The sequence below is a fragment of the Pongo abelii genome, chromosome 5, assembly GCF_028885655.2.
Source record: "Pongo abelii isolate AG06213 chromosome 5, NHGRI_mPonAbe1-v2.0_pri, whole genome shotgun sequence".
Lineage (NCBI taxonomy): Eukaryota > Metazoa > Chordata > Mammalia > Primates > Hominidae > Pongo > Pongo abelii.
In genome coordinates, this window is record NC_071990.2 from 110356941 (window position 1) to 110371183 (window position 14243).

General features: G+C 40.2%; 1 protein-coding gene across 1 annotated transcript in view; it reads left to right on the top strand.

The window, feature by feature from the left end:
* Positions 1-14243, top strand: part of LOC129047367 (uncharacterized) — a 47131-nt gene that overhangs the window by 8559 nt on the left and 24329 nt on the right. The window contains exons 5-6 of the mRNA XM_054557980.2: positions 12100-12257; positions 13996-14107. Coding sequence (XP_054413955.2) covers positions 12100-12257; positions 13996-14107 — 270 coding nt within the window. The remainder of the gene's footprint in view (positions 1-12099; positions 12258-13995; positions 14108-14243) is intronic.

Below are 14243 nucleotides of genomic sequence, written 5' to 3' on the forward strand. Positions count from 1 at the left end.
ATAATTCATGTGATATAAAACATAACCACAGGCCGGGCGTGGTGGCTCACACCTGTAATCACAGCACTTTGGGAGGCGGAGGTGGGTGGATCACAAGGTCAGGAGATCGATACCATCCTGGCCAATATGATGAAACCCCATCTCTACTAAAATACAAAAAAACTAGCCGGGCTTGGTGGCAAGTGCCTATAGTCCCAGCTACTTGGGAGGCTGAGGCAGGAGAATTGCTTGAACCCAGAAGGCAGAGGTTGCAGTGAGCTGAGATCGCGCCACTGCACTCCAGCCTGGCAACAGAGTGAGACTCCTTCTCAAAACAAACAAACAAACACCACATTATAGTATATAATAAAGTGGTTTTTAGTATATTCACAAGATTGTGCAACCATCATCACTATCTAATTCCAAAACATTTTTATCACTCACTCTCAAAAGAAGTGTTGTACCCATTAGCAGTTACTTACTTTTTCTCTCTCCCCTCAGTCCCTAGCAACCACTAATCTACTTTCTGGTTCTATAGATTTGCTTATTTTGGACATTGTATATAAATGGAATCATACAACAGGTGACCTTTGGTGTCTGGCTTTTTTCCCTTAGCATAATATTCTCAAAATTTAACTGTGCTGTAGCATGTATCAGTGCTTCATTTCTTCATTGCTAAATAATATTTTATTATATGGATATACCACATTTCTTTCTACTTTTTGGCATTAGGAATAATGCTGCTATGAACATTTATGTATAGGGTTTTTGTTGTTTTGTTTTGTTTTGTCTTGTTTGAGACGGAGTCTCGCTCTGTTGCCCAGGCTGGAGTGCAATGGTGCAATCTCGGCTCACTGCAACCTCTGCCTCCCAGGTTCAAGCGATTCTCTTATCTTAGCCTCCTGAGTAGCTGGGACTACAGGTGCATACCACCACACCTGGCTAATGTTTTGTATTTTTAGCAGAGACAGGGTTTCACCATATTAGCCAGGATGGTCTCGATCTCCTGACCTCGTGATCTGCCCGCCTCAGCCTCCCAAAGTGCTGGAATTACAGGTGTGAGCCACCATGCGTGGCCTACCTGTAGGTTTTTATGAGGACATATATTTTTAAATTTTCTTGGGTATATACCTAGAAATTGGATCGCTCAGATTATATGGTAACTTTATATTTTACATTTTGAGGAACCACCAAACTGTTTTTCAAAGTGGCTGCACTTTTTACATTCCCATCAGCAATGTATGAGGGTTCCAATGTCTCCACATTTTTGTCAACACTTGTTAGTATCTTTTTATTTTAGCTGTTCTAGTAGGAGTAAAGTAGTATCTCATTTTGGTTTTGACTTGGATTTCCCTATTTACTAAGACCTTAAGCATCTTTTCATTTGCTTACTTGACCATTTGTGTGTCTTCCTTAGAGAAATGTCTGTTTAAATCCTTTGCCTTTCTATAAAATTTGATGTTTTGTTTTTTTATTGATGAGTTGTAAGTGTTCTTTATATATCCCGAATACAAGTCTCTTATAAGGCATATGATTTGCAAATATGTTCTACAGATTGTCTTATGATCTCCATTTATCTGTTATTTCATTACTTGTACTTTTGGTGTCATATTTAAGAAACCATTGCCTAATCCAAAGTTATGAAAACACTCCTATGTTTTCTTCTAAGAGATTTATGGTTTTGACTCTTACATTTAGGTCTAGGGTCCATTTATACTTAATTGTGCTATATAATGGGAAGTAGGGATCCAACTTTATTCTTTTCATGTGGCTAATCAGTTTTCCCAGAACCACTTGTTGAAAAGACTCATCTTTCTTTATTAAATTGTCCTGGAACCCTTGCCAAAAAAACACTTGACCATAAATGTAAGAATGTATAACTGGACTCTCAATTCTATTCCATTAATCTAAATGCCTGTTTTTATGCCAGTACTAGTATGTTTTGATTACTGTAGCTTTGTAGAAAGTTTGAAATTATGAAGCATAATCCCTCCAAATTTGTTTTTCTTTTTCAAGTTTGCTTCAGCTATTTTGAGTCCCTTGCATTTTCATATGAATTTTAGTGTCAGCTTGTCAATTTGGGGGGCTTTAAAAAGAGTAAGTTGGAATTTTGACAGGGATTGCATCAAACCTATAGAGTGGGTAGTATTGCCATTTTATTTTATTTTAGTAGGATTGCCATTTTAACAATATTATGTCTTCCAATTCTTGAGCATGGGATGTCTTTCTATTTATAGACACACCTTGGAGATGTTGTAGGTTTGGTTCCAGATGGTTCCATGCAAATTTTTTGGTTTCTGAGTGCATATAAAAGTTATGTTTATGTTACACTGTAGCCAATTAAGTGTGTAATGCCATTTTGTCTTAAGAAAAACCCAATGTACATATACCTTAATTAAATATACATTATTCACTTGCAGACCAAAGAATATTAAGTTACAAAAAAAGAAAGAAAAAATATATTTTTACTAAAAAATGCTAATAATCATTTGAGCCTTCAGTGAGTTGTAATCTTTTTGCTGGTGGAGGGTCTTACCTTGATATGGAAGGCTGCTGACTGATTAGGGTGGTGGTTGCTGAAGGTTGGGGGCCAGGGGTCTCTGGCAATTTCTTAAAATAAGACAAAATAAAGTTTTCCACATTAATTGACTCTACTTTTCATGAAAATGTTCTCTTTGGCATGTAATACTGTTTGATAGCATTTTACCTACAGTAAAACTTTTTTCGAAATTGAAGTTAATTCTCTCAAACTGTGTTTTATGTAATATTCTAAATCCTTAGCTGTCATTTCAACAATGTTCACAGCATCTTCACCAGGAGTGGGTTCCATCTCAAGAAACCACTTTCTTTCTTAGCTCATCTATGAGAAGTACCTCCTCATCTATTTAAGTTTTATGATGAGAATGCAGCAATTCAGTTACATCTTCAGGTTCCACTTCTAATTCTAGTTCTCTTGCTATTTCTGCCACATCTGCAGTGACTTCCTCCACTGAAGTCTTGAACTCCTCAAAGTCCTCCATGAGGGTTGGAATTAACTTCTTCCAAATTTCTGTTAAAGTGGATATTTTGACCTCCTCTCATGAATCATGAATGTTCTTAATGATATCTAGAATGACAAATCTTCCAGAAGGTTTTCAATTTACTTTACCCAGTTCCATTATGTAGGGGTGTCCAAATCTTTGGCTTCTCTGGGCCACATTGGAAGAAGAATTGTCATGGGCCATACATAAATTAGCTAACACTAATGATAGCTGATGAGCTTTAAAAAAAAATCACAAAAAAAACTCATAATGTTTTAAGAAAGTTTACAAATTTGTGTTGGACTGCATTCAAAGCCATTGTAGGCCTCATGCAACCCATGGGCCACGGGTTGGACAAACTTGCATTAGAGTAATTACTATCTATGGCAGTTATAGTCTTATGAAATGTATTTCTTGTTAATGACTTCACAATATGACACAGAGACACAAGACATACTCCTTGATCCATGGGCTGTAGAATGGATGTTGTGTTAGCAGGCATAGAAACATTAATCTCTTTGTACATTTCCATTAGAGCTTTTGGGCACTGTCAATGTACAGTAATGTTTTGAAAGGAATCTCTTTTTCTGAACAGTGGGTCTCAACAGTGGGCTTAAGATGTTCAATAAACTATGCTGTAAAGAGATGTGGTGTCATCCAGCCTTTGTTATTCCATTTGTAGAGCACAGGTGGAATAGATTTAGCATAATTCTTAGGGGTCCTAGGATTTGGGGAATGGTAAATGAGCATTTGCTTCCACTTCAAGTCACCAATAGCATTAATCTCTAACAAAAGAGTCAACCTGTCCTTCGAAGCTTTGAATCCAGGCATTGACTTCTCCTCTCTAGTTTTAAAAATACCAGATGGCATCTTCTTTCAGTGGAAGACTGGTTTGTCTACATTGAAAATCTGTTGTTTAGTGTAGCCACCTCTATCAATTATCTTAGCTAGATATTCTGGATAACTTGCTGCAACTTCTACATCAGCATTTACCACACTTCACCTTACACTTCTTTGTTACGGAGATGGCTTCTTTCCTTAACCCTCATGAACCAGTCTCTGCTAGTTTCAAACTTTTCTCTCATCCTTCACGGAATTGGAGAGAGTTAGGACCTTGCTTTGGATTAGCCTTTGGCTTCAGGGAATTTTGTGGTTGATTTGATCTTCGATCCAGACCACTAAAACTTTCTCCATATCAATAATAAGGCTATTTTCCTTTCTTATCATTCTTGTATGCATTAGAGTAATGCTTTTAATTTCCTTCAAAAACTCTTCCTTTGCATTCACAACTTGGCTGTTTTGCACCAGACACTTAGCTTTAGGCCTATTCCAGCTTTTGACATGCCTTCCTTGCTAAGCTTAATCATATTTAGCTTTTGATTGCAAGTGAGAGTCATGTGACTCTGCTTCTCCGTTAAACACTTAGAGGCCACTGTAGAGTTATTAATTGGCCTAATTTCAATAGGGTGTCTCAGGGAATAGGGAGAGCCGAGCAAAGGGAGGGAGACAGGGGAATGGCCAGTCGGTGAAGCAGTCAGAACACACACGTTTATTAAGTTCATCTTATTTGGTGTGGTTCATGGCGCCCCAAAACATTTACAATAGTAACATCAAAGATCACTGATGTCAGATCACCATAATAGACAAAATAATGAAAAAGTTTGAAATATTGTATGAATTACAAAAATGTGACAGAGACATGAAGTAAGCATATGCTATTGGTGCCAATAACTTGTTCAATGCAGGGTTGCCACAAACGTTCAACTTGTAAAAAACACAATATCTGCAAAGCACAATAAAGCTGAGTGCAAGAAAATGAGGTATGCCTTTATTTAGGTCTTCTTCAACTTCTTTCAACAATATTTTATAGTCCTCAGGGTCCAACTTTTATCCTTTTTTGTTATATATTAATTCCAAAATATTTCATTCCTTTTAACATGATTATAAATTGAATTGTTTTTCTTAACTTCATTTTCAGAGTGTTCATTACTAGTATATTGGAATACAAATTCACTTTTGTATATTGATCTTGTATCCTGCAATCTTACTAAGCCAGTTTATTGGTTCTGGTAATTTACAGGTGTGTGTTTGTGTGTGTGTATGTGTGTGTTCGTAGTATTTCTTAGGATTTTCTATATACAAGATTATGCTATCTGCAAGTAGAGATAGTTTTACTTCTTCCTTTCCAATCTTTATGCCTTTTATTTCTTTTCTTGCCTAATTGCTCTGGCTAGACCCTCCAATACAAGATTGTGTAGAAGTAGTGACAGTAGATATTATTGTATTATTCCTACTCTTAGGGGGAAAACCTTCAGCTTTTCACCATTAAGTGTGATATTAGCATCGGTTTTTCATAGATATCTCTTATCCAGTTGAGGATATTCCCTTCTATTCTAAGTTTGTTGAATGTTTTTATTGTGAAGGGGTTTTGGATTTTATCTATATATACTTTTTTGTATTTTGTTTTTTTCACTTAACAGTATGTCTTGGTTATCACTCCAAATCAGTTCATAGTGGTTTTCCCTTTTTTGCAACTGTGTAGTTCTCTTTTATGTATATACTAGTGAATGTAACTTACATGTAAAATTAAATATGGTTTTAAGAAATCAACTTTCCAGATGGTTTCAAACATTCTTTAAGCCTCATGGATTCTGCTCAGCTCACCACATTAACCCCTTATCACATTTATCTACCTCTATTTACCCATTTCTACTCTCTCTCTTTTTTTTTTTTTTTTTTTTCAGAGATAGGGTCTCACTCTGGCACCCAGACTAGAGTGTAGTGGTGTGACCATAGCTCACTACAGCCTTGTATTCCTGGGCTCAATTGTTCTTCCCACCTCAGTCTTTCAAGTAGCTGGGACCACAGGTGTGTGCCACCATGTCCTGCCAATTTTTAAATTTTTTCTAGAGATGGGATCTCGCTATGTTGCCCAGGCTGGTCTCAAACTCCTGGCCTTGAGCAATCCTCCCTCCCTGGCTTCCCAAAGCAGTGGGATTATAGGCATGAGCCACCATACCTGGCCTGTACTCTTCATATTAATAGGAAAGTACAAATTTATGGGTATGGCAACAATATTGAATGCCAAATACTTCTACTGCCAAATACTCAGTCCCATAGAAATCAACTGCTGTAGAAAATAGGGATAGAGTGAGTTATATAGATTTTTAAAAATACAACCCCCAAAAATCTTAATTCAGTGCCTATTGTAAGTTAGGCTCATAAGATAATACTGAGGTACAATTTCTGACCCTGATGAACCTCTAGGCTGGTGTGTTTAAGGGGGGTAGGCCCACAAGTGGCTCAAAGACAAAGGCACAGAGAGGTTCAACAAGCCACACAAAAGGAGATTAAAGAAATGAGAATACACATCTGGGAAAACAGGAAGGGCAGCACAGAGAGGGGGCATTTGGGAAAACCCTGAAGGATGAGTTTTTTGGCAGGCAGAGATGACCACTTGATCATTCTGAGTAGAGGAAAGACCCTTCAGATACCCAGGCATGGGAGACAGAAAGGGCAAATGGAGACCAGGAAAAAATGAGAAGCCCAACTTGATAACCACCTATGATTTTCATATGCAGTTGACACAGAGAATACTTTACTCAGTCAGTTTGATCTTATAAAGAATATCAGTATATAAAACAGATGTAAGTGGGGCTGTTCTGGTTGAAGTGAAGGTTGAGAGCTTATAAGTCACTTCCTAAGATCAATCCAAGGAGCACATGTTAAAAGATACTGGACAGGAGCACAGGACAGGGGTGGAAGGTGGGAAAGTGATAGCCTGGAAAGACCTGCAGCATCGGGAAGGGTAGGGAGGCATTAGGGTAACAGCCTGGGAAGGTGGGCTAGGACTATAATGTGGGTGCCCTGAAAGACCCGGCCCAGGTGTCATCTCCCCAGAGAGCCTTTTCCTAGTCTCTGATCACTAGTGACTATATTTTCTACGTACAAAATCATTTGTACTTCAATTATGTTTTCCATACTATACTGACTGTGAGGACGCCTCCTTGTATATGTTTTTGTCTTTGTGTCTGCCTAGTAGACAGACACAAAGACAAGTAGGAAATACCATTCATTGAATAATTGCTGAATTCACACTTATTGGAGATTTAAAATGCTGTAGACAGACACAAAGGCAAATAAGTACCATTTATTGAGTGATTGCTGAATTCACACTTAAAAGTTTTTGAGCTAAGGAAGGACCTGACCTGAGATTCTCATTAGGAATATTCACTGCATTTGACAGGTTGAAGGGGAGAAATGTAAGTTAGGGAGACCAAAAGGCAAGAAGATGTGAAGTCCTGAGCCATGGGTGCAGCTGTGGGGATGAGCAGGAGGGATGGGTGTGAGCAGCATTGTTGGAATGCATGCAGCACACAGGCTTGGGGTGAGTCCCTGGACAAGACTGAAGATTCCTACCAGTTTGCCACCCTCAAATGCACACCCTTCAAACTTATCTTACACCTGCTACCATGCTTCCCTCCAGCCTCAGAGTGTGAAGTGTTCCTCTTCCCAGTCAAGTTCAATGCCTCCCACCAACATTCTCGATCCATGTCCTTTTCTGAGGACTTGATTCATTGGTTATCTTCTTTCCCTACTGCACTTTCAATCTTTTTCTCCATTAGCTCTTTCCACTTACAGGTACTTCCCACATTCCACTTATGTGCAGGCTAGATCGTTTTCATCCTCTCCAGAAAGCTTAACTGAATCCTATGTGCTTCTCTGGCCAGTACCCTAATTATGACCTTTCTTTCTTATTCAGGCTTATTGAAAGGATGTTCTTTAACCCCCTAGCTCTATATCCTTTAATTGTAATGTAGCTTGCTCTTCCACTATACCCCTGAAACTGCTCTCACTAGAGTCAGCAATGACCTCTCAATTGTTAAATCCAGGGAACATTATTAAGATGTTATATTTGACTACTTTCCTTCATTTAATGCTGTTGGTCACTCCCTTGTCCTCAATACTCTTCTTCCTCTGCTTCTGTGACTCCTTTCTCTCCTGGATCTCTTCTACATCTTTGATTCTTCCTTCTCAATTTCCTGGAGTTGGGGACCTCTTCTCCACCCATCTCTAACATGATGGTGTTTTCCTGGATCCTCTTTTTAGAACTCCTATTCTCTCCTTTCATATTCTCCCTTGGTGGTCTCATCGACTCTTGAAGTTTAAAACCTCCAATATACTGTCAACTTTCAAATCTACATCTCTTCATGGAACCTCTCTCCCAAGCCCCAAACTAGAGTATCTAAATGCTTCACAGATAGTGTTTGGATATCCCACAAACACCTCAACTCAGTATCAAAAGGCAACTCATTCTTCTCCCATCTAATTCTCTAGTATTTCTACTCTTGGTTAAGGTAGCACCACCCGAGTAGTAATACAGGATTTTTTTTTTTTTTTTTTTTGAGATGGAGTTTTGCTTGTGTCGCCCAGGCTGGGGTGCAATGGTGCAATCTTGGCTTACTGCAACCTCCGCCTCCCAGGTACAAGTGATCCTCCTGCCTCAGCCTCCCAAGTAGCTGGAATTACAGGCACACGTCACCATGTCTGGCTAATTTTTGTATTTTTAGTAGAGACGGGGTTTCACCATGTCAGCCAGGCTGGTCTGGAACTCCTGAACTCAGGTGATCCACCTGCCTTGGCCTCCCAAAGTGCTGGGATTACAGGTATGAGCCACCACGCCCAGCCGTCAGTCAGGATTAAAATGTGGGTGTTGTCCTCAACTCCTCTGGCTTTCTTACTTTAGATCAATCAAGCACTACCTCTTGCCAATATCACACTCTGCATATTTATTGAATATGGCCCCTCTTCTCCATCCTCACTGCCTTAGTTCAAATTCTCATTTTCTCACTTGTGTGATTGTAATGGCCTTCTAAGTGGCCTCCATCCCTCTGGGTCCATGCCTTGCACCACTACCTCTGCCCTCAACCATATCTATCCTCCACACAGTGGCCAGAGAAGCTATGCCTCCTTGATTAAATCCCTTCAGTGGCTTCTTGTAGACCAAAGAGCAAAACTCAACCTCCTTAGCTAGGCATGCAAGACCTTCACTTCCTGACCCCAGCCCTCTATTCTGTCACTTCTCCTGCCCTCTGTTTGAAGTATCCTAAACATTTTGTGCTATTTCATGTCTCTCTGCTTCTACTCATATTTCTCAGAAAATTTTAACCTTACTTTACCTCATCCCACCCTCCCATTTTATTTTTTTGCCTCCAAGATTCAACTCAGTCATTGTATCTTCTAGGATGTGTTCATGACTCTTGGCTAAAATGCATTTTGTGACTACTTCATTATAAAATGGTATACTGTAATACACACACATTGCTTCTCTTACAAGTGTGAAACAACAAGAGGACTGATGACATAATAAGGAGGAATAAATGATGGAGACAATGAAAGAGTGCAGGGGAAGAAAGGGAAGGGAGTAAGAAAGGAAAGAGATGGAGAGCAAATTGTGCACTGCCACCAAAGCCAAAGGAAGAGAACATTTCAAGAAATAAAAAGTCACCAAAGATGTACAGATGACAAATAAGCATGAAAAGATGTTCAACACTGTTAGTCGTTAGCAAAATGCAAACTGAAACCCTATTGAGAAACCTCTACATGCCCTTTAGAATGGTTAAAATGTAAAAGACTGACCATCTGAGTGTTGGCAAGGTTGTGGAGGACCTGGGCCTCTCACACACTGCTAATGGAAATGCAAAACGGTGCAACCACCTTGGGAAACAGTTTGGCAGTTTCTTAAAAAAATTGAATATATACTTACCATATGATCCAGCCTTCCTCTCCTAGGCATTTAACCAAGAGAAATGAAAGCACACATCTATACAAACATTTTTACACAAAATGTTTATAGCAGTTTTATTCATAATAGCCAAGAACTGGAAAGAATCCAAATGCCAATCAACAAGTGAATGGATAAACAAATTGTAGTGTATCCATACAACAGAATAGTACTACTCAGCAACACAAAGAAGTAAAATATTTATATCCACAATAATATGAAGACAAAAAAGGGCACATAATGCATGATTCCATGCATATTAAATTCTAGGAAATGCATTCTCATCTATAGTTACAGAAAGCCAAGCAGTGATTGCTTAAGGAAGGGGTAAGGTGGGAAGGGTGGCTATGGTCATAATTTGATTGTGATGATGGTTACACAGTTGAGTACATATGCCAAAGCTAATCCAATTGAATGCTTTAAATATGTGTTGTTTATTGAATGTCAATTATGTATCAATAAAGCTATTATTTTTAGAAGAAGAAGGAATCCAATAGATTTGAATGTAGAGTGAAAACTCAGAGGGTAGGGATTAAAATGAGGCTGCAAAACTTGCTGACTCTGAGAGCAGTTCTGCTAATGAAGTCAGAGTGAAAGCTAGAGTGCCAGAGTAAAGAGCAAGAAGAGGCTGATAGACATGTAGAAGGAGGGTGTGTTTATTGCTCTTGTATTAGTCTGCCAGGGCTGCCATAACAAAATACCATGGACTAAGAGGTAGAAATTTATTTTCTCCCAGTTCTGGAGGCTGGAGGTCTGAGATCAGGGTGCCAGAATTGTTGTTTTCTGGTGAGGGCTCTCTTTCTGGCTTGTACATGGTTGCCTTACACTGTGTGTTCACACTAAAGGACGGACGGGTAGGAAGCAAGTGAAGGAGAGCCCCGGTGTCTCTTCCTCTTTTATAAGCACAGCACCATGTCAGACTAAGGCCCTACCCTTACGACCTCATTTCAACTTTATTACTTCCCAAAAGCCCCATCTCCAAACACTATCACTTTGGGGTTAGAACTTCAACATATGAGTTTTGGAGGGACACAAACATTCAGGCCATAGTAGCTCTTTAAGAATTGAGGAAGAAACTTGAAAGGGTAGGAAGATTAAAGAATAAAAAAAAAAGGTGAACACATTTCTAGGAAGAGACTTGGACAAGAGGAAGCAACTGAGGATAGAGATGAGTATGAATACTGGGCATGGTTGGAATGGAGAGTGTAGGTGGGGGGTCAGGGAGTTAGTGATTTAATTCAACAGCTTCTGTGCCCCAGGCAGGCAGTAAGCTAGGTGATAGAAATAGGTGGACTCATGGAGTCCTCTCACTGCCCCATGTGGTGGGGGGGCGGGGGCGTTACCTTCTTTTTCTGGGTGAGGAAATAGGTTCTGAGAAGTTAAGAAAAAGAGACAAGATGAGCAGCTCAGTGTCAGCACCAGGATCTGATTGCAGAGCGTGTGCTTTCTTCCCTCTCTCCTCACTCATGACCTTGTAAGACCTCCCCAGTCCCCTGAGCTAGCAGATGCTCCTATTTCCAAGAGACTGGGATACCTCAAGGGTCTTCAGAAAAAAATCTGGTTGAAAACTTTAGATTTTTTTTTACCTAGGATCTTTTTTCTTTTTCTCCTTATGTCTCCTATGGTAATTCTGCTATGGGTAACTCCTTGTGTCTTTCACTGAAAAATGATCTTTCCTTCAAAGCTTTAACCTTTTTCTTTTAGTTAGTAGTTTAGAAAAATATAAATGAGTTCCATCCAACATGCCCTACAGCTCCATAGCCAATGGAGCTGGAATATTGGAAGACATGAATTTCCCTTTTATTTCCCCATACCTCATTCCCTTCTCCCTCCTTCTCCCCTTTTTCTCCTTCTCCCTTCTCCCTCCCTTCTTTGTCATTATGTTGTGCATGGTGGCATATAAAGCCCACCTCCATCTGCCTAGGTGCCCTGTGGGAACTTTTCAGATCTTGTAGCCGTGAAAACTATTATTGGTATTCCTTGAAAGACCACTATATACAGAGCACACTATCTAGCCACTTTGTAGAATGGAGATTTTTTTCTCAGAGCACTTTAGACAACTGCACTCTCTTCTGAAAATAATCACACTTAGTGCCTCACCTCTTAATTGTGCAATGTGGTATCTCTCCTCCTCCACTCCACTCTTTTCCCTTTCCGTCTCCTCCCCTCCTCTTCTCTTCTTTCTGCTCCCCTGTCACATGTACCCAGGCCTTTACATGTGTTGGGGATCAGTTGTGGCTGTGAGATCATTTTACAGCAGTGCTTCAGGACTTATATGCCCAAAAATTTAATTTACTTTGGTTTAAAATATTTTAGGAAATAAGTTCAGATCTGAGAAATCATGGTGGAATGGGCCCAACCAGAAGAAGATATTCCAGAATTGTGAATGGCATAGACAGCTCGCTGATAGCCCCAACTCCAAAAGTCCCAGATACCCTTACTCATTCTCCAGAAAGATTTCAGGCTACCAAAAGGTACTGTACCTGGTGAGATGGAAGGAGGGATACTGCTTAGAATAACAAAAGTGTCCTCTTTTAAGTCAATTAATAAATAGTATTGGGGGGATTGAAGGAATATAAACTCTCAGAGTGACTAGCATCTTATATAAAGACCTTGTATGAATACTGAGAGGGCTCAGCTCCTTCCAATATACTCCAGTCAATAAAGAACAGTGAACAGTTCCTCATTTTAACCCCTTCTCTTTCTCCTCCCCCTTCTCTTTTCTCTTTCACTTCCCTTCTTCTCTCTCTGTATATTTTTCAGACTCCAAAGAGTGTATATCACAAGGAAGGCCTTTCCAAATTCTCCAAATCTATTTAAATTGAGAAGCACAGAACTGTCCTATTTTTTTTTTTAGACGGAGTCTCGCTCTGTCACCAGGCTGGAGTGCAGTTGCACGATCTCGGCTCACTGCAACCTCCACCTCCCGGATTCAAGTGATTCTCCTGCCTCAGCCTCTCTAGTAGCTGGGATAATACGCACGCGCCACCATGCCCAGCTAAATTTTTTGTATTTTTATTAGAGACTGGGTTTCACCATGTTGGCCAGGATGGTCTTGATCTCCTGACCTCATGATCCACCAGCCTAGGCCTCCCAAAGTGCTGGGATCATAGGCGTGAGCCACTGCACCTGGCCTTTTTTTTTTTTTTTTTTTTTTTTTATGATGAAGTCTTGCTCTGTCACCCAGTCTGGAAAGCTGGAGTGCAGTGGCCTGATGTCAGTGCACTGCATCCTCTGCCTCCCATGTTCAAATAATTCTCCTGCCTTAGCCTCCCGGGTAGCTGGGACTACAGGCATGCACCATCACACCTGGCTAATTTTTGTATTTTTAGTAGAGATGGGGTTTCACCATGTTGGCCAGGCTGGTCTTGAACTCCTGACCTCAAGTAATCTGCCCACCTCAGCCTCCTAAAGGGCTGTGATTACAGGCATGAGCCACCGTGGCCAGCCTGTCCTCACTGTTCTAACAAAGTTTCTAACGTTGCTTAGAATAATAGGGTGGTGAATTATTATCAGAGAGGCACGACCTCTCCAGAGACATGTCTATAAATCAGAGATGCCCTATTCTGTCTGGATCTCTTTTCACCAAGACAGAGAAAGAGAGACATTCATACTCTATAGTATGAATTACTTTGTAATACTCTGTATGATACTCTGTCTGAATACTCTGTAAATCATACTCTGTAGTATGATTAGTCTGAGTATTTTATCGGGGCCTACCAATGACACTGTAATTGAATTCTGGCAAATTTAGAATAAAAAATAATAACAGGCAAAGCAACTCTACTACTCACGATGCTGTTAATCTGACACATGGCCAGAGTTCAAGTGCATTAAAGTCCACATTTCCAATGTGTGGATGGAAGATTTAAGACCAATGTGTCTAGTCAAGAGGACCTTTGGGAGGCCACTTCAATCTAAATATCCCTACAGTCAAGTCGAGGAGAATGCAAAGGGAGATGGGTAGTACAAATACTGGACTTAGGACTGAGAAAGGACTGCTGAAGCATGCTTCAGGCACAGGGGGTCCCCAAGCAGGATGGTGACATATCTGCATCCCTGGTGAATAATCAGAAACACCTGAAGCAGGCAAGAACCATGGAGGCACAGCCACCTGCCCTCCTGCTGCAATGCCCAGTATACACATTGTCTTTCTGATCCATGTCCATATACCTCCTGCCTTGGGCTCCCATGTTTCTGTTCACTTGTCAGGGCTCCAGAGGCCTTTGTGTCTATTCACCTGGAAAAGGTGGGGCTGCGGGACATGATGCTGAACACCTTCCTCCTGAGGAAACAAACCATGGCCGACAGAATGAAGAGCGCTGTGAGTGTGTAGTGAGAAATGCTGCCTAAAGCTCTGGTCCTCTTTTGTATTTGAGCAAATGAAAATTCTTCACTTGGAATCTGTTGATCTGATGCTTTCAACCTATTTGGCTAGGACCATTGAAAATATATTGTAA